Below are 21500 nucleotides of genomic sequence, written 5' to 3' on the forward strand. Positions count from 1 at the left end.
GGTTCACCCCACAAATGGCTGCTACGGCTGGCGCGCTGCACCGATCCAAAGCCAGGAGCCAGGTGCTTCTCCTGGTCTCCCACGCGGGTGCAGGGCCCAAGGACCTGGGCCATCCTCCACTGCACTCCCAGGCCACAGCAGAGAGCTGGACTGGAAGAGGAGCAACTGGGACAGAATCTGGCGCCCATATGGGATGCTGGCGCCACAGGTGGAGGAATAACCTAGTGCGCCACGGCACCAGCCCAGCCTTACCCATTTTACCTTCAAGCTACTTCTCTATGCTTTGATATGTGCCTCATTCTATTTATTCCAAAGGAAAGAATAATCTACTTTAGCATTTCAGCATAAAGCCAGCTACCGCCTGATAAACTCTAGTTACCACTTCAGTATCATCCTTAAAATTCATTAACTTACTTGAGGAAACCTCAGATTACATAAACATGTTACTGACAGGGTAAGATGCCACTTGACTCGCCTGCATCAGCCTCCCTCCCTACTCCAGCTTCCTGCTAATGCACGCTTCGGGAGGCAGCAGGTGATGTCTAAGCTGGGTCCCTGTCACCAACATGGGTAACCTGGATTGAGTTCCCAGCTCCTGGTTTTGGTCTTGCCTGGCCCAGCACTGCAGGTAGTGGGGAGCAAATGAAGGGATTGAAGACCTCTTTGTCTGCTTCCTTGCCTTTCAAATAAATTAAGTAAAAATATTAAATATAGAAACTAGGTGGTGGCCAGCGCTGCGGCTCACTAGGCTAATCCTCCACCTTGCGGCACCGGCACACCGGGTTCTAGTCCCGGTCGGGGTGCCGGATTCTGTCCCGGTTGCCCCTCTTCCAGGCCAGCTCTCTGCTGTGGCCCGGGAGTGCAGTGGAGGTTGGCCCAAGTGCTTGGGCCCTGCACCCCATGGGAGACCAGGAAAAGCACCTGGCTCCTGCCTTCGGATCAGCACGGTGCGCTGGCCGCAGTGCACCGGCCGCGGCAGCCATTGGAGGGTGAACCAACGGCAAAGGAAGACCTTTCTCTCTGTCTCTCTCTCTCTCCCTGTCCACTCTGCCTGTTAAAAAAAAAGAAAGAAAAAAAAAGAAACTAGGTGGTGTGTGTTCACTCGAAATTTTCTTTACCTCATCTGTGTCTAAAATCTTTAAAAATAAAATGTTGGCCTCAGATTTAAGTCTCACACTGAAATGAATACTCATCAAGACTGGGTGGCTTCATCCTGGGACACCTCAAAGATCCAGTTCGGGAGAAACATGGGCTATGGAACCGACTTTTTTTTTCTTTACCACCAAAAATGTTAATAACAGTTTACACTGACACCAAGCCTATGTTAGGCCCTGTGCATCCATCTATCAGCCCTATGACAAGTACTATTTCTCTTTTTCCTCTGAGGAGGAAAAAAAAAAAACAGATTAAGGAAATTAACTACCATCATCCATCTCATTTCATTAGTGGTGGAGCAAGAATCCGAGCTCAGGCAAACCGGCTGGCTGGTCTGTGCGCTGACCCAAGGCCTTACCCTGCCTCTTACAAGGAGAGTGAGTAGAGTATCAGCTCTACAGGGGAGGAGTCTGTTTAGTCTGTGTTGCATCTTCTGACTCAGGAAAGGTGTGCAGATGGGAGAAAGAAAAGACACACAGACAGCGGTGGCTCCTGGGCAAGTGAATCAAGGCGTTCACCCCTGCAGAGCCCTGGTGCTAAGCACTAGTACTTACTCGGAAAAGCCTTTCCACTTCAGGAGGTACTCCACCTGCCCCTTCACCACGCGCCGATCTAGCACCTTCTCCACCACGTACTCCTCCTCATCCTCCGAAGAAGAGCTGTCGGCCGTCCGCTTGGTTTTCTTCCCCATGTCGCACGCTCTTCCACCTGAAAGACTAAGGCCACCGCGTTCCTGCAGAGAGGGCGACAAGGTGGTTAGAAGCCACACGCGTGGTTCTGGGTCTCAGCCTCTTGGAGATGGGGTGGGGGGCTGTAAGACAAAGTTGCCACGTACTCTTCTTGTGCGTCTCGAATCATTCTACAGATGGACCCTAAGAATTCACTTTAAAAATGGGTTAATCCTTGCTTCCCCAACTTCCACCTTCTTTTCAGCTAAAGAGATCAAAATTATTAGTGCAACTGTTTGACTCCTCTCATTTGAGATTCTAAGACTGGGCTGCTTTTGTAACTATTTAAAAAACCGGGAACTCCAGAGGAAATGTGGAAAACCTCCAGTTAGAGGAACTCAGATAGAATGAAAACTTCTCCCTCCAAGGTGAATAAGGCTCTTTAAGAAAGTGAAAAAAGAAAAGCTTCTAAAATGTAACTCTTCCCTGTCCCAGCCCCTGAGCGTCTCAGGGCCGCACAAACGAGGCCTGCCCAGGCACCGCCGCCACATTTTCAGGGACTCGGTACATTTCCCTTAGACAAACCGAGCTTGTCCCTCCAGAGCATCCATCAGCTCACGAAAGCAAGGCTGACATCTCCAACACACTAAGCCTCCTTTCTAGTGAGCTCAAGTGGGGATGGGAGGGAGGCAGAAAGAAAAAAAAAAATGAGTCCCAAAATTCAAAATGAGTTTACTAGAACGGTTCAATAATCCCCAAGGCTCAGCCAAGGCAAACAGTTAAGGAGGCACCTCTCCTCTTAACTGAAGTTGACTCTGAGCCAAAGGAAGAGGAGGAGGAAGAGGGAGTCTGGCCCCAGACTCAGCATCAACACGAAGCCTCCAGGAAGCACAGAGGAACCATTCATAGGCCCAAGGAGAGCTGGAGCAGGCAACACAAATGGAAATTGAGTTAAGCTCAGAAATATGCACATCAGGGGGTGCTCAACAGAGAATCCAGTTTTTAAAATTCCCACGTCGTTGTTACCATGATCATTTTTAAGAATTCTTCCTTAACCATGCTAAATGGTGCCTACAGTCTGGATCATATGAGTAGCAGGAATTGTTTGCTTAGCTGAACTCCATTTTTATTTTGCTGTAATCTTTAAAGATGTTACTCAGCACTCTCTTAAATATTTCCATCTTGACCACTCCCGGGAATAAGGAGGGCCACTACTAATCTCAGAATTATGTTTGAGTAACATAAGAAGTTGCATTTATCCATTCACTTCGAATTAGCAAAACTTAAGAAATTATTACAAAAATAAAGAATATATAGTTGGAAACCCTATCTCGAACTTACTAGCAATAGGTATGCCCACCTAAAAACCTACTTATATCCATTACTGCCCTACAGTAAAACCAAGTTTTCACTAAAATACTTTATTCGGAAGAGGGAGTAGCAGGAGAATGTAGGTAGGAGGTTTTATGAATTTAGAAGACAGTCCTAAGCTCCAAGAAAATCTATCTGATTTGGTTTATTTAAAATACAAACAGCCTCGGACCTCACCAGGGACAGGAAATGTCGTTTCCAGGGAGAGCAACCCCCCACGCCCACTCACCTTGCAATTTCCGGGAGCTGAGCAGTGTAGGTCAGAGCGCTGGGGTTAAACCCGGCCCATGTCAGATGCATGCAGTTAAACACTGTGGCTATGGCCTCCCCTGCCTCACCAGGAAAAAACAAGGATTTACATATGTGTTCCTCAGTTTGAGGGAGGGATGAGGAAAATTTCCTTTTGTACCTTCATGCAGAAGAGGAACCCCAAAGGTAGATGCATGGGGGTTCCCTCTTTTACCTACCGGATCGCCCCAGTTCTTTCTTTCCCTCTGGGCTAACAGGAGGGGCCTCCCCTCCCAGGTCTGAGGCTTGGCGGGCTGGCAGCTCCCCCGCCCCCACCCAGCTGCCTGGGCGCCACTGCGCAGCTGTCCCAGTCCGTTGCCATGGCAACTGGCAGCCGTACCAGACTAAGGGGGAGAGGCAAATGGAAAAGTTAAAAGGCTTAACTTTCCCTTTCAGCGAAGACTGGGTGGAGAAGTTGGAAGGTAGCTCCCTTGGTCTCAAGTCTAAGGCATTCAGAACTCAAGGGAATTGATTCTTGAGTTTTAAATCCAAAACCTGTGCTTATTCGAAGAGCACTGTGAATTAATCAATAGCATTTTAAGATCATCTAACAAGATTACAGCTCAACTAGCAGGAGGGGAGGAGAAAGGCTGGGTCTCTCTACAACAGAATCAGTACAAACCACCCACCCCCTAATCCAGCCCGCCCCAAGCACTTTGGACAAGGCCTTTTCTACCATCTGTCACTGAACAGTTAATTAAAATTGCTTGGGGGAAAAAATAACAGGAAAGGGGGGAGGGGGCGTATTTTAAAGATACAACCTTCCTTCTTTGGAAGGATTACTAGGTAGAAAGAGAATCCAGAAGCACTGCCCCCAAAAACCTTTCAACTGACATTCCCTGAATACAAGACAAAGGCGAAACAGCAGATCGCTCAGACCACGACTGCTAAATTGAAAGCAGTTCTCATTAGTTGTAATGTTGTGTTAGGAACCAGGTTTCTTCATGGCTGCCCATCTGATACATTAATATACAGCTCCCGTATCAACAATCCCTAAATGCTTGAGAAGAGGACTGGGGTAAGGCAGAGAAACTCAAGAGACAAAGTCCACATATCTTGCTTTCTCCCAGCCTAATAAACCTCTCAGAGACTGCCGGACATGGAACCCTGGAGCTGGGGTTGCCGCCACAGGAGAGCAGGGAAAAAGGACCGTCAAAAGCAAAGAACCCAACCTGACACAAAAACAGAGAAAATGGTGACTATTTTGGCTGTCAAACAGAAGACACATAGGGTGTAAAAGCAAAATAGAAAAAACATTTTTTTAATTATGGGAGATTTACTCAAATCTGAAAGAACTCACCAGGAAGGAAATCTGAGTTAAAAAATGCTTTATAACCTTAATGATATCTCTTTAATGTAACCAAGGATCTGAAAACAATGGCAAAAAGAAAAAAAAATTAAAGCAAGATCCAGACTAATTATTTTGCCACGTGTGATCTTGGATAAATACATTTTTTGTCTACTCCCAGCATCGTTAAAGCGGGATGAGCACTGCACTCCTTCAAGAGTGAATCTATGTTCAAAACCAAAGAGCCGTTACAGCCCCTAGAAGGGAAGCTTCTGCAGAAATGTACCAGAGCTGAAAACAACAGAAGGAAGGCTGTGACCTCCCGAATTCCTAAGCCAGTCCCCTGCTCACACACAGTCCCTGGCTCAACGTGTTGGTGGACAGAGGAGGAACCATGCTAACAGGGGTGCTGGAAAATTGGTAAACTCAGAACGAGGTAGGTATGTCCTCTCCCAAGGGTAAAATATTTATTTCCATTCCTTCCAACTCGGAAAAGCCCTGGAAATGGCTAAACGAAAAGCCTCTAGTGTTAATTCCATGAAGGGATGGCTAAGGGACAGGAAGAATGACAGCAACACTAACATTCTGGCAAAACCCTTCAGGAGAAGAAAAGTGAATTCAACAAGGAAAGGGCCAAAAAATATTCTGTTGTCTACTGCTGCCCCTAAAAACATCAGGACATAAAGACTCAGATCCATTCCCTGCTTCCTACCCTTAAACTGCCGGAAGGACACACACGCCGAGGTCCTTTTCTCTTCGGGAAATGGGTTTTGTAGCAGCTGACAAATCGAATTGGGCCTGATGCCAGGAGTCAAGAGTCCACCCATAATATTCTTTAAAGAATGGCATGCAATTGTCTTGTAAATCTCCAGGACAGTCACAGATCAGAAGCTGGCAAGGATGACGACATAGTTCTGATGGAATGTGTCTTATCTTAACCTTGAAGTTACAGATCTGCTCAGGAGCAGCAGTAAGAAATGAGAAATGCACTCAGACATCGGAGGGGGCATAATTCTCTTTTAGACAGTGCGACCCAGTGTATGAGGGTCAAATGAAACACAAAGCCAGACGAACAATTTAAGGGCTAGAGCCAGGACTAGATAAAGCATCTAGACTGGTGGTTCACGCTGAGCTGGGGTGAGGGGAGCGATCCTGCATGAGAAGTGAGACATGGATGGCAGGATGATGGAGTGATTAGGCGGCAGAATGCTGATACCACGACAGGAAGAGAGGATGAGCCTCTGTGTGCAACCTTATCCTTGTGGAAATCTCCATGGCAAGGGGAGTGCAGCTTCTCCAGTTTCCAGTCATTCAAGCAGAAGGGCTCTCAGCCTCTCCAATACAGACCTGCACGCTCTGGTAAAGGTATCAACACTACCGATACATTGCAGCAACCAAAGTCCAGGAGGACAGGGCAACAGCAGGCCCCAGCAACCCTCCTTCCTTACCAGCCATGCAAGGCAAATTTACCTTACAGGAATCCGGGGGGGGGGGGGGGGGGGGGACACAGAAACAAGGGATCTGCTCAGGAAGCCTTGGAAAACCATCAAAGAACTTTGCGGCCATGCACAGAACCCACATTCCAAGCTGCTGACCAGGCTCTTTAAACACATGAATCTTGAAAAAAAAAGAAGAAGAAGAAGAAGAGGTGAGAGGGTTAAGCAGAAAGAAGAGGGAAAGGAATTCCACATGTTCTAAGAGAAAAAAAGTTTAGAAAGTGTAGGTCTTCAGCAATTTCAGCGAGGTCATTACAAGAAAGCCAGGGTGGGTGATCAGAGGACCACGACGCAAGGGCCTGCCCTCGGAAGCACACCACCACCCTCGGAGGCCCTGGCGCCATCGGCTGCACTCGGTCCAGGCTCTGCTCTAGTCCCTCCAGCCTCACTTTTCAATGCCAGCTGCCCTGGTGGCTTCTCTTTAGTTCTTGGTGTAGTACATTTTATTTTCATCATTGCTTTTGCACAAAAGCACATATAATTCTAGATCTTTCTCCAAGCTTTCTTTTTATTGTTGTGCATTGCCTCACTGAACTACCCACCAAACTATTTGGAGATGGCAATCAAACCAAATGTCAAGGTATATAGTCAATGAGCTCTCTCCTCATTTTACAGTTTAACACAAACTCCACGAAGTAGGTAAAATCTTCCAAAAAGAAAGCCAAGGGGCATATGAAAAGTTTCCTATCACATCACAGATTAATATGCCACTGAGGAGTGGCTTCAGTTGCCCCATGCCTGAGAAATTCCCATGCGCCCCTAAGGGCCTTTGAGGAAAGAGTAGTTTAGGGGAACATTTCATTGTCAGACACAGCACAGGCTTCCAGCAAATAACAGAGATGAAAACAAGCCACATTTACAGAACCAACCATTTTAATCTGCTCTACGTCCTTTGCTCTTTATGGACCTGGAAGCACCAATAGTCTTAGGAACGTAACACACACAGCATAAACCCAGAATACCCTCTATAAAGATGTTTTCCTGTGCTGGATTTATGATTTCCAAAGTATTAGCCATGTGGCATTTTCACAAAAAACAGCATAGAGATGCACATTACAGCTGTCCTAGCTGTCTCAGGTTTTGTTAAATGGGCTGATAACTATCACTCCACCTCCAGCAAAAGTCCATGAGCACCCAATTCAAGAGGAGTTAAAAGCTTTTTAAATGTCTATTTAAGAGACTGGATTAGGAGAGGGTTGAGGGGGAAGATTAACTGTGGTCGTTAACACCCCTATCATTAACAAGCCACATATAGACAACACAAACCTTATTAATAGACAGGAGTGTGGAGAGAGGAAATGCTCTCTTTGGCCAGCACAGCACCACTTCATAATCCTTTAGACATGATGTGAAGGCGCTACTTCAACTAGCCACAGAACCCTTCCGCAGCAAAAAAAAATAAAAAATAAAAGCCTGTTTGCTGATTATCCAAGCCTCCTGCTACAGTGAGCAAAAGGGAGTATAGGCCCTCTTTCTTGTTCTTTCACATTAAAACACATACATTATAAATGGAGATAAAGGCTGCCTTATAAATTCCATTTGTCGGTATAGCCCCCCAGCTCTGACCACCATCATATAGATGAAAATGGACTGTGGGCCTCAATTCTCAGAACTGCTTCAAGTTCTGTCTGGTAAACTTTTTTTTTTTTTTTAAAGAAAAAGAAAGAAAGATTTATTTGACAGAATGACAGACAGGGAGCTCTTCCATCTGCTGGTTCACTCCCCAAATAGCTGCAATGGCCAGGGTTGGTACAGGCCAAAGCCAGGAGCTTGAAATTCCATGTTGTTTCCCGTGTAGGTAGCAGGGCCCAAGTACTTGGGCCATCCCTTGCTGCTTTCCCAGGTGCATTAGCAGGGAGCTGGATCAGAAGCAGAACAGCCGAGACCTGAGTCAACACTCCCACGTGGGATTCCAGTGCTTAACTCCCAGCACTACAACACTGACCCAGAAGTTTAACCATTTATTTTTATTTACATGAAAGACAGAGAGACAAAGCCACAGAGGTATCTCTTCCATCCACTGGTTCACTCCCCAAACGCTTACAATAGCCAGGGCTGGCTGGCCAGTCCAAAGCCAAGAGCCCAGTATTCAATCCAGGTCTCCCAGGTGGCAGGGGCCCAAGCACTTGAGCCATCACCTGCTGTCTCCCAGTGTTTACATTAGCAGGAAGCTGGAACTGGAAAGAGACAACATTTGAATCCAGGCACTCCAATATGGGATGCAGCCACAAATGACATCTTAACCACTATGTCAGCCGTCCACCATTAAACTGGTATATTTAGCAGTAACTTACAGATTCTTAACAGCTCACAATGATTTGACATGGGATTTCCTGCCCCCTCTCCCCCCTTAATTAAAATCTATTAAATAGAAATTTTACAATTGTCAGTCTCCTTTAAATTTATTTAGGGCACATCTAAACCCAACCCCTGGTCAAGAGGTTAGATATCCAACTGTTCCAAGATTTTTGAGAAAGAACTTGACACCACTCTGGAAAAATGTCTTCCAGATGGTGGTTTCCAACAACTCTACCTGTGGAATGCCCTGAGCTCCTCTCAAGGCACCACATGCTCCGGTGAGTGTTGCAGCTGATTGGGGAGTGAACCAGCGGATGGAAGACCTCCCCACCTCGCCTTCTCTGTGTAACTCTGCCTTTCAAATAAATAAATAAATCTTAAAAAAAAGAAAGAAAAATGGGTAATAGCAATATCTGAGTGGATTAACATGAATCTTAGATTAAACACCACTTTGGCAGATCATGCTTGCAAAACACGGAAGAGTGAAAAGAGAACTGAAATGATCACCACCAAATAAAATTACAGCCCTAATGCATTGTGTCAAAAAGCAGCCTCAGGGGAGACATTTGGGCTGGTGGTGAAGATGCTATTTGGTACGCCTACATCACACACTGTGGTGCTGTGCATCTGAGCCCAGCTTCCTGCTAACGTGTACCCTGGGAGGCAGCAGGTGTTGGCTTAAGTGGTGAGTCTCTGCCACCCACTGGGAGAGCTAGATTGAGCTCCAGGCTTTGGCCTGGCCCAGTCCTGGCCACTGCAGGCATCTGAAGGGTGAACCAGTCATGAGGACTCTCTCTGCCTTGTGTTTCTCAAATCAACAAGTTTTTAAAGTTCAGCCATCACATGTAGAGCCAGTGCTTCACCTTGTATCATGCAGCCTGCACATTTTGGACATCAGCAGCTTAAGGGTTACAAAGGCCTCTTGGGGTCATTCCAACAAATCATCTGCTTTAAGGAAGACCGTACACCAAGCCAGATAATCGAGGTTCTCTCAGTCTCAGCTCAGTGAAGACACGGGAGAGACATGAAAATCTGTATAGCCATAAACTAGAATCTCTAAAATATCTCTAATTTAACTGTTGAGAAGATACTAGAATTTAAATCAATATACTAAAAACTGATTAATACACGCTGACTAGAAAGGAATTTTTTTATAATTGGAGTAAGAAATATCTCAGGCTATAAAAGAGAGCATTCCCTCAACATATGGCATAATTTTCTGCTTTGCCATCACCTTGGTATATTTGCAACATGAATTATATCGAAGCCATAGCCTACAATTTAGATAAATAAAATCAAGCCAGTATTGAATTTTTCCCAACCCATACAAGGGTATCCTTGGCAGCTCCTGGGCTATCTATTATGATCCTGACCAATTTCTCTCTGTGGCAATTTAAAAGCTGTAAAAAAAATACATAATGGGTGATGACAGGAGAAACAAACCCACACCAGAAGTTATTGAACCTTGCAGGTCTTTGCAAGTGTCTCTATTGACATTTAAGTGTGAGTTACTATGCCACAATATCATAAAAGTGTACTCTATACTTCAGATATATTGATACTTAAATGCAAAGAAAGGCCACCATCAGATAAATGGCTCAAAGGATGGCCAATCTCAGACCACCCAGCTCTTCAACTCAACATTCTGACGTGTTACTTAAGCCAAGGAAGATTCTTCTATCCTCCTTTCCTCTAGTTTTCCAACTACATTCCCAATTCCACTCCTATGCCAAAAGAACGATTCATACAGTAATTCTGATCCTTGCTCTCAAACTGGTGGGTTGGCTATGGGATATTTACTGAGGTCCTAGTGTCAAGCATTCCATTAGCACTGAGTCTATTGCAGTTATCAACGTAAGGGCTAAGGACATGAAGGGCTTCCCTGGTTAAGTCAGCAGTAGTTTTTGCCTTCTCTGAAGACTTTTACAGAATAGCTTCAAAGAGGGCAACCTGTTCAAACAGTGAAAACATCAGGACTAAGAATAAATAGATATGGCACCTATCCCAACTACTTCACAGAAAGGTTAAATTGGACAGTTCACACAATCTCTATGGCATTATTTGTGCTAATGATCTCAGATCTGTGCGGAAAACAACTAGAAATCACTTAAAACTAAAATATAAGCAGATATTTAATGTCTGATCATGTATGAAATTAAAAAAAAAAAATGCTGGGGTCAGCATCCCATGTGGGCGCCAGATTGAGTCCAACTGCTCCACTTCCAGTCCAGCTCCCTGCTAACACGCCTGGGAAAGCAGTGGAAGTATTTGGGCCCCTGACCCATGTGAAGAAGTTTCTTGCTTTGGCCTGGCCCAGCCCCAGCTGTTGGGCCATTTGATGAGTGAACCAGCAGATAGAAGCTCTTGCACATGCTCTTTCTCCATCTCTGCTTTTCAAATAAAACATTTTTTTTAAATAATGAAGGCTTTCATTAGTGTTCCCTCTCTGATTTTCTGAAACTCTGTGAAGAATTGGTATTTCTTCCTTAATGGTTTGCTAAAATTCACCAGAAAAACCACCTGGGCCTGTTCTTTCTAGGATGGCTTTTAGCCACAAATTTCATTTCCTTAACACATCTAAGGTTAGCAGGGTTTTTGTATTTAAGTGAGATTTGGTAGTTTGTCTCAAGGAATTTAGATGATTTCATCTAAGCCATATGGCATAGTTTTTGTTTTTAAAGTTTATTTCTTTGAGGCCGGCGCTGCGGCTCACTAGGCTAATCCTCCGCCTTGCGGCGCCGGCACACCAGGTTCTAGTCCCGGTCAGGGCATCAGATTCTGTCCCGGTTGCCCCTATTCCAGGCCAGCTCTCTGCTATGGCCCGGGAGTGCAGTGGAGGATGGCCCAAGTCCTTGGACCCTGTACCCGCATGGGAGACCAGGAGAAGCACCTGGCTCCTGGCTTCGGATCACCGCGGTGCACCGCGCGCCGGCCTCAGCGGCCACTGGAGGGTGAACCAACGGCAAAAAGGAAGACCTTTCTCTCTGTCTCTCTCTGTCAAAAAAAAAAAAAAAAAAAGTTTATTTCTTTGAAAACTAGAGTTATGGGCTGCAGTGGGGAGAGAGAGATCAAGAACTTCCATCTACTGATTCACTCCCCCAGATGGCCACAACAGCTGGGACTGGGCCAGGACAAAGCCATGAGCTTCTTCTGGGTCTCCCATGCGGGTACAGGGGCCCAAACACTTGGGTCATCCTATAATGCTTTCCCAGACACATTAGAGAGCTGGATCAGAAGCAGAACAGCTGGCGCTGTGGTGTAGCGGATAAAGCCACCGCTTTACTTTTTTATTTTTATTCATTTATTTTAAGATTTATTTATTTGAAAGGCAGAACTATATATAAAGATCTTCCATCCACTGGTTCACTCCCAAAATGGTTGATCCAAAACCAGGACCTAGGAGCAGGAGCCCAAATGCTTGGGCCATCTTTTACTGCTTTCCCAGGCCACAGCAAAAGCTGGATCGGAAGTGGAGCAGCTGGGACTCGAACTGGCACCCATATGGGATGCTGGCATTGCAGGCAGCTTAACCACTTATGTCACAACGCCAGCCCCCACAGTATTTATGACCTTTGTAATGTCTGCAGGATCAGAAAGATAGCCCTTATTCCTACTCATGGCAATGTGCAACCATTTTTCTCGATTCGTCAATTTCATTGAACAACTCTCAGAGGGTAGGTTTTGGATGTAGCGGTTGAGCTGCCGCTTAGGATGCCTGCATCCCACATAAGCATGCCCGGTTCGAGGCCTGGCTCCTCTGCTTCTGATGCAGTTTCCTGCTAATGCACCATGAGAAGCAATTGACCATGGCTCAAGTACCTGGGTCCCTGCCCTCCACATGGGAGACCCAGATAGAGTTCTGGGATCTGGACTTCAGTCTGGTCCAGAAACAGGTGCTGCAGCCACTTGGGGAGTGAACCAGCAGAGAAGATTTCAGTCTGCCTTTCATGTAAAATTAATTAAAAAAATTTTTTTTTACTTATTTGAGAGGCAGAGTTACAGACAGAGGGAGAGACGGAGAGAAAAGTCTTCCATCCACTGGTTCACTCCACAAATGGCCACAATAGCCGGAGCTAAGCTAATCCAAAGCCAGGAGCCAGAAGCTTCCTGCAGTCTTCCAGGTGAGTGCAAGGGACCAAGAGCTTGGGCCATCTTCTAGTGTTTTCCCAAGCCATAAGCAGAGAGCTGGATGGGAAGAGGAGCAGCCAGGACACGAACCGGCACCCATATGGGATGCCAGTGCCACAGGTGGAGACAGCCTACTATGCTACAGTGCAGGTCCCTAAATAAGTAATCTTCCAAAAAAATTTTTAAACTGCTTCACTGATTTTTGTCTAATTTTTAATATTTCATTAGTTACTGTTTTTGTTTATTATTTCCTTCCTTCTGCTTACTTTGGATTTCATTTGCTCTTCTTTTCCTAGGTCCTTAAAACAGGACCGTGTAGCACTGATTTTGCCACTGCTTTTGTGCTTAGTATCACCTTCCCTCTAACTGCATCCTTTACAAGTGTTCCGTCTTCATTTGGTTCAAAATATTCTCTGATTTTGTGATTTCCCCTTTGGCCAACAAGTTACTTAGAAGGATACTGGGCCGGCGCCGCGGCTCACTAGGCTAATCCTCCGCCTAGCGGCGCCGGCACACCGGGTTCTAGTCCCGGTTGGGGCGCCGGATTCTGTCCCGGTTGCCCCTCTTCCAGGCCAGCTCTCTGCTGTGGCCAGGGAGTGCAGTGGAGGATGGCCCAGGTGCTTGGGCCCTGCACCCCATGGGAGACCAGGAAAAGCACCTGGCTCCTGGCTCCTGCCATCGGATCAGCGCGGTGCGCCGGCCGCGGCGGCCATTGGAGGGTGAGCCAACGGCAAAGGAGGACCTTTCTCTCTGTCTCTCTCTCTCTCTAACTGTCCACTCTGCCTGTCAAAAAAATAAAAAAAATAAAAAAAAAAAAAAGGATACTGTATAGTTTCCAGATACATGGAGGCTGTCTAGAGGTTCTTCCACTGATTTTTTTTCCCTGTTACTGATTTCTAACTCAGTTGCACTACAGTCAGAAAACTTACTTCACATGATCGAATCCTTGTGAGTCTGAGACTTGTTTTATGATCCAGAAGATGGGGGTCAATGTCCCACGTGCACCTGGAAAGCAATGCTGCTGACGTCGTGGACTGTTCTAGAACTGTCATCATCAGATTAGTTGATGGCGTTAAGTCATCTACTTCTGTCTAGTAGTTTTATCAATTACTGACAGAGGTATTAAAACTTTAGCATATAACTCCGGGTGTCTATTTCATTTGCATCCTTTTTCCTTCATGTATTTTGAAACTTCCCTCATTAGCTATGTAAACACTTAGGACAGTTATATCCTGTTGATGAACTGACTCCTTTATTACCTAATCTTTGGGGTGTTAGTTATTTGCCCAAGCTATCTTTTAGGTCTGTTATGGAAAAAGAGCAAGAAAACATTTTGAAATACACATAGGAAACAGAAGGTAAAATATGTAACAGAGGAAGTTAAAAAAATAACTTTAATGGATTTTCTGAATTATCTCTAAGTTTTATCTATGCTTGTCTCCAACTACTCATATAAATGAGCTTTGCCTATGTTTTATCAGATCTTTAGACATAATTTATTGTGGTGAAATACTGAACAAATTAGCAGTATGTTAACCTCCCCAACTCCTTGTGAGGTGAGTCTTACTGATTTAGGGAGGAGAAACAAGGCACATGGAGTTCAAGGATTTGCCTCAGAAAGCAAACTTACATTTCCCAGCCTGTTAGCTGACCTCTTTAGCACAGGGCATTTTATTCCGACATAATTATGCCCGCTGGCTCGGACACGAACTTGCTTTATTCTGAGAAACACAGATTACAATCAGAGAAATACTTGAATTCAATTTGGTTCCTCCTCTCCATGGAAGAAATAAATAATGAGTTTGTTCTAAAACTTGATCTTGAAACAGTCCTTTCAAGTACACGACCTCAATCTCATGCTTTCTAGTGTCCTTCCTTGCAAGGAAGAACAATGGAAGAGGCACTCGGTAAGTTTGGAGATGAAAATCGCATGTGAGATTTTTTTACTCTGTCCATGACCCAGTTTTAGGAAGAAAAATCTGTCAGTGTTTAATTTGGATGAACTATTATTACTGAAGAGGAAATCCAGACTACACAGTCCACAGCCCATGAGGAAGAGAATGAAAGCAGCTCAGCCAGTCCAGTATGCCCTTTGTAGAAAACTTTTCCTTCTAAAAGGTTCAAGCACAGTTAACAAGCATAGGTTTGTTATTCCGTGTTAATGCCCGGAGCAGCTGACAATCAGCCAACAACTCAATCTTTGGGCCCTGAAGTCCTAGGCACTGAAGACCACCAGTGACTAGGCTCATCCAAAATATTAGAATATGTTCTGGACCACACTATAAATCATTGGCTTTTAGAAAAACCCCTCAAGATGACTTAGAGTCACTCCCTAAAAGTCTTTGGTCTAGAAGCCTGTGTGCTAACACTTACCCAACTCCTTTCACTTAAGATAAACTAAAGCCCAAAGCCCACAGCAGACTGAGAGCTCACCCAACTTTATACCATTAGTTAATGGCAGAAGTAGGACTAGAATTCAGGTTTCTGAGTCTTTTATTTTTCATTTGCTTGAAAAAAAAAAAAGTGGGGGGACCAGCACTGTGGCACAGCGGGTTAACACCCTGGCCTAACGCGCCAACATCACATATGGGTGCCAGTTTGAAACCTGGCTGCTCCACTTCTGATCCAGCTCTCTGCTGTAGCCTGGGAAAGTAGTAGAAGATGACCCAAATCCTTGGGCCCCTGCACCCACGTGGGAGACTCGGAGGAAGCTCCTGGCTCCGGATCGGTGCAGCTCTGGCTGTTGTGGTCAATTAGGGAGTGAACCATTGGCTGGAAGACCTCTCTCTCTCTCTGTCTCTGTCTCTCTGCTTCTCTTCTCTTTCTCTCTGTGTAACTCTTTTAAATAAATATTTTTTTTTAGAAAAAGAACTTTTAAAACTCTTTAAGGGGCTACTGTTGTGGACTAGCATGTTAAACGGGCTGCCGGCAACACGAGTATCCCAGAAGGGCTGGTTTGTGTCCCAGCTGCTCCACTTCTGATCCAGCTCCCTGCTAATGCACCGTGGAAAGCAGCAGAAGATGGCTCAAGTACCTGGGCCACTGTCACCATGTAGGAAACCCGGATGAAGCTCCTGGCTTCAGCCTGGCCCAGCCCCAGCTATGGCCATTTGGAAGGTAAACCAGCAGATGGAAGATCTGTTTCTGTCACTTTGTCTTTCAAATAAGTAAATAAATGTTTAAAAGAGAATTTAAGTTTATGTGGACTGAGGTTTAGGGAATTGAGGTGTAGTGGTGTGTGAATAGTGGCCCCAAAAAGATCAGCATCGAACCCATCAAATGGGAGAGCATTACTTTACACCAGGTACAGCGAAAGATATGATTCCAAACATACACGAGGAGAAATCAATCCCAGATCACCCAAGTGAGCCGTAAGGGAAATCACAGGTGTGCTGCCATGAGCCAGGCAGAGCCGAGGCGAGCACGTGAAGGGGAAAACAGAACCAAGAGATGAGGTCAAAAGGCAAGGACGCTGCCCACCAGCAGCAGCTACAAGGAACCCAGCACAGACTCCAGAGCCTCCAAGAGGGGCTCAACCCCTTGAGTGCAGACTTCTGCCCTCTAGAACTGCGAGAAGAAACTCTTCGTTGCTTGAAGCCACCACACGTGTGGTAGTTTGCTACAGCGACCACAGGGGGTTAACAAGCAGGGGAAATACACGTTGAAAAATCCTAAGTGTTTTACCCACCAGTAAGACGCCCATGTCCCTCATGGGAGTGTTTGAGCGCCACACCAACACCAGCTCCTCGCTCCAGCTTCCTGAAGCCAGACCCTGGGAGGCAGCAGTGACGCTCAAGGGAGTGGGTGCCTGCCTCCCACTGGGGAGACTTGGATTGAGTTCTTCATGGCTGACCTTGGCCTGAAGGCCACTGCAAGCATTTGGGATCCGTCACTCAAAAAATTACACAATGCCCCAGAAACTGAACACACATAACACCACTTAATGGTTAAGAAAAATGCACGCTTGAATAACCCAGGGAAGGCCTGTAACTTTCCATCTCTTGTTTCAAAGGGTAAACAGAGGCAACCACAGGATATCATAATTGACCCGAATACAACTTGGCACACCTGAGGAGACCAAGTGAGCAAGGTCTAATATTTACATAGCTGCTAACAGGAACGGCGTAGGTTTTTCCACAGACACGCTAGCGGGTAGAGCTCCTGGACAGACTAAACACAGGCAGCAGTTGTCACTGTGGGGGGTTCTGCCAGCACGAACGTAAGGTTGTCATCAGAAATGAATATGCGGCTTACAGAAGCCCGACAAATCTGCATCTCGGGCTCTGTGCAAGCCACCGCTTCTCAGGATGCCCTGGAATCCTTCCTATTGGTACAAGGATCAGTTAAAGTTAGCCCCCAAAAGCAAGGGAAGAAAGTCAAAGTTTGCGTCAGAGAAAACAGATGATTGCCCAGGATCCAAGTTCGTGAATGATGATGTGTAAATAACCATACTAATAACTCAAGTGGTATCTCACACTGTAATTTATTGCTTTTAAAATCAATTACCCAATACAGCCCAGCTTTAGGCCCAATTTCATGCCAGGTGAAAAGAAATAAAAACATCAAGTGAAAGAACAAAAATAAAGGCTAGAAATGCTTTATCGGGGAGCGTTCTTAAATGGGCGATTCCTTGAAGGAACTTAGGCCGTGTGGCCACATAAAACACCTCAACCAGTGCAAAACAGACTCACTAGTGTTCCTCAGAAGCCTCTGTGCGCTGGACATGAAGATTTTCTCTTTTCCAGAGTATTACCAAGGGCCCTGAGAGTCTGCCAGACACAGGAAATTGCAATCACTTCCCACGTCCACTCTTTCCCCAACTAGCACCCTGCTCACCTACGGTTTAGATTGCAGCTTTCTCCTGTTAGCTTTCAGGCAGCAAAGACGTGTTACTTTCCCCGTTGTGAACAACGCGTTTGTAAGTTTAGTCACACCGTTGTATGTTTGTACCCAAGTGCCCTCACACTAACGGTATCGCAACATTTTGTATTTAACTGCCAGGTCTAAGTTTAACAACCAAACCAGATTCTCCGAAAGCAAAATGAGGGAAGGTTTTCCACGTGATAGTCTCAGAATTTCAATGCAAAAAGCACCCTAGGCCGGCGCTGCGGCTCACTTGGCTAATCCTCCGCCTGTGGCGCCGCGGCACCCAGGGTTCTAGTCCTGGTTGGGGTGCCAGATTCTGTCCCGGATGCTCCTCTTCCAGTCCAGCTCTCTGCTGTGGCCTGGGCAGCAGTGGAGGACGGCTCAGGTCCTTGGGCCCTGCAGCCGCGTGGGAGACCAGGAGGAAGCACCTGGCTCCTGGCCTCGGATGGGCGCAGCCGGCCATAGCGGCCATTTGGGGGCAACAGAAGGAAGACCTTTCTCTCTGTCTCTGTCTCTCTCTCACTGTCTAACTCTGCCTGTCAAAAAAAAAAAAAAAAAAAAAAACCACTAAACTTACACCAACAGTAAGAAGGGTTTACTGCACCTATTACCACTGAACAGACCCTCACAATAAAATGCAAAATTTTCACTTGCAGTCGACTAGGAAGTCTTAGTTCAGTTCCTAAAATCTTTCAAAGGGAAAAACATCAGTAAAACACCAAATAAAGGGTCATCAATTGATCTGCTTGTGAACACAAGTGGCTGGTGCTGGAAGAATCCACTCAGAGCAACCTCAGGTGGCCTGACTTGGTTTCCTATTCAGAGCAGTCGTTCCCCGCCCACCCCATGCCCAAAACCATGGGTCTGTAAGCCACTGTGACAGCAGTTCAGTATAAACTGACCTGCCTCGAGAAAATGAAATAGGACATGGAATGTGGGAAAATACCAGAGTGTTTGCACCTTTGCTGTGTGAAACTTGTTTCCATGTACGTACAAAGTCAGTATAAAATATATTTCTTCCTGAGGGTCATAGCTAAAGCAGAGTGACAGTCACTCAAAGCCAGGAAAGAGATTTAAAGTTAGGTGAAATCCTTAACAGGCATCTGAGACAAAATTTACCTTCTTAAAAAAAACACCTTTGCCATTATTTAGGGAGCCAAATTCAAGCAGTCAATCATATAATTAGATTGCAAGAAATATTAAGAATGTTAATGAAGTATCACTTTTATCAGAAGGAACAATGATCCTATTATGTGTCTGAAAGAGATAAGTGATAGGATTTAGTAATCCACTCAGCAAAGGCCCCTCCCTAAATACATCCCACTTTTATTGAATTGGTAAAACAGAGGACTTTGAAAGGATAATTAACTCTAACATCAGCCATTTTAGGTCTGTTTCAAACTGAGATTCCGATGCTTACCCCTCTCAGACCTTTGGCAACGCCTGGCGGCTGTGAGGACAGCGGGGGGGGGGGGGGGGGGGGGTGCTGCTGGCTTCTAATAGGTAGAGCCAGGGAGCCCAAGACAGCCCCCACTCCCTGCCCAACAGAGAAGTATCTGGCTCAAAGTGCCCATAGTGTTGAGGATGAGAAACCTTGTTATAGATTAAGACTGTATTCCTTTTAAACCTAAATAAATCCAGGATACCCTCAACCGCTCTCACTTTAGTTATCAGAAGCTCAGCAACTGCACTATCAGCATATCCACAAATAGGTTTATGATCAGGTATGAAACACAGATTTGCCGTTTTTGCAAGTACGGGAGAACACGGAAATCTCTGCTCGGTTCATCACAAGCTCCATTAAAATCATTTGTATTTGCACAAGTGCGGAGAGGTCTCCAATCACAAGTGTACTTCATATGTGGTTGACTTTTATTAGAGTATTTAAAGATTGCTCCCTTGGCTTTAAGTCAGTGAACAATAAAGCAGTAAGACCCTAACACACCCAATATATAATGCAAACTTTTTTTTCAAAAGATCCCTGAATAAGCAGAGAAAGCATTATCAACAGAAGACAGACTACATGCAGAACACCCTCGTAAGGAAATCTAATCAAAAGGCAATGAATACTCCAGGTGATGGATGGGTCTTTTGTCTCCAACACCCTAACGTATCGCCTCCTACAGCGGCTTCCGTGGGACATCCTCAAAGGAACAGCACAAAGAGGGACACGGGAGATCTTTAATGGTGTAAAGAAAGATATGTACAGGAGGGAAAGTCAGAGAAAAAGACCAAGACAAAAGCACGGAGCAGCTAGCTGAGAAGAGAGACAAGGGCGATGAGAAGTATGATAAACAGAAACGCACACACAAAACTGACTTCATTTTTTATTTTATTTTAATCACAAATCGTCACCCCTGTAAAGATTAAACACGGGTCTATTGGAAACCCAGCCTGCCTCGGCCCCGGCGTCGGCAGAAGCAACACACTCCGGACAGGGGCAGGATTCTGAAACTTTTCTGCGGGCCTACGAACACCTTTGTGTCCGCAGAAACAGGCATCCTGAGGTCGCCTTGCCGTACAGTACACAGTGATTTCTCTCATTCGCTAACACTCAGTCCGTCTTCCTAAAACAAGTTCTCTAAATCGAAAGCCCTGCTCGGGTTTCCCCCAAACTCAATGTGGTGGATGCTGGGATGCCCCGACGTGGAGAGCGATGCCAAGCTGCAGCACCCAGGACCAAATTTACGCTTCCGCTACCAAAGAGGTGCACCGGGCGGGGGGCTTCGCAGAAGTCGTAGGGGGGAAAAACCCACCCCCGCACGCCATCACGACCATTGAATCTCCTTCCTCCCCACCCTTTCCCACCAAATCGAAGACCTCCCCGTCCTGGAGAGCCTATTGGACGACCTGTCCGAGAGGCTTCCTTGGGCCGCCCGCCTACTGGCTCCAGATTTGGTCCATCCACTTGAGGGCCCAACTCCCGCCTTCCCCGCTGGAGTCAAACCCACGGCCCCTCGGAGAAGCCCAACCTACCGCGCGCTTCGCGCTCATTGGCTCGGCGGGACGCTGCTCAGGAAGGGAAAACCCGCCTCCCACATTCCGATGGCCCAAAGGCCGATCAGTCGGCAGCTCGAGGTAGACCCAATTGGCCTAGACACGCGCCAGTCAAACGCCTCGGCGGCACAGCTCCACACAACCTACAGGGATGGAATATCCCGCCCCCTGTTCTTCTATTGGTTGGCCCAACCCACCGCTGCCCCTTGACTATCCCCCCACCCCACGGTCCATTCATTTCACACAATAACGGGCCCAACTGGAGCCGGTCCAAGGCCTTGTACAGGTAGACAAGACTCTCTGCCACTTACCCGGGATCGAGAGTGATCACACACCCTAACGTCTGCCCCGTTCCTCTGTGCTGAGGCCGCACCACAAGCCACCGCTGCTGCTGCCTTCTGCGCAACGCCAACCGCCCGCCAAAACGGATCCTTCCCTGCGCCTGCGCAACCAATCCTGGGCCCGGACCCTTTCTCCGCCCACAACGCCTGCGCAAAGCAGCGCGCAACTCCCGCCACTACGCAGGCGCCGTAGGTTAACCGCCTTCTCCCGCCCGCCATTTCACGTGTTTCAAGCGGCGAGCGGAACTCTATAATGCGCATGCGCAAGATCGCCATTTTACTACACATGCGCTCAACAGGCGGTTGTTGAAAAAAACCGTCACATCTAACTACTTTTCTGCTGCTTGGTGTTAATAATGCTTTACCAAACAAATAGGATATATAATTTGGACTAGTAGAATGAAAAAAAAACGTTTAGACAGGCGAAGTACGTTCAAAAATGAATGATTGTTCAGTTAGCCAATCAGGCTGGCTAAGAATAAGATTGCTCGAGGACCAATGGGGTCCGAGGGGTGGAGACTGCGCAGAACGCCCTAACGGTGACGTACGCAGCAGTGCGGCGCCATACACCAATAGTAGAGGGAAGCGATTTCAAATGTCCAAT

At 46.3% G+C, this 21500-nt stretch overlaps 1 protein-coding gene and 1 long non-coding RNA gene across 9 annotated transcripts in view; one reads left to right on the top strand and one right to left on the bottom strand.

Moving 5' to 3' along the window:
* CBX5 (chromobox 5) overlaps positions 1-21434 on the bottom strand; it is a 42389-nt gene extending 20955 nt beyond the window's left edge. For 2 of the 8 annotated variants that reach the window (XM_008256569.5, XM_008256567.5), the window contains exons 1-2: positions 20867-21434; positions 1710-1888 (exon numbers count right to left, since the gene is read on the bottom strand). In XM_008256569.5, coding sequence (XP_008254791.3) covers positions 1710-1888; positions 20867-21184 — 497 coding nt within the window. In that variant the 5' untranslated portion in view covers positions 21185-21434. The other 6 variants (XM_089308444.1, XM_070052338.2, XM_070052339.2 and 3 more) reach the window with 6 other exon arrangements.
* LOC149123478 (uncharacterized) overlaps positions 1-21500 on the top strand; it is a 427738-nt gene that overhangs the window by 367013 nt on the left and 39225 nt on the right. The window lies entirely within an intron of this gene.

This window comes from Oryctolagus cuniculus, chromosome 11 (assembly GCF_051225735.1).
Source record: "Oryctolagus cuniculus isolate XC-2025 breed Fujian yellow rabbit chromosome 11, ASM5122573v1, whole genome shotgun sequence".
Taxonomy (NCBI): domain Eukaryota; kingdom Metazoa; phylum Chordata; class Mammalia; order Lagomorpha; family Leporidae; genus Oryctolagus; species Oryctolagus cuniculus.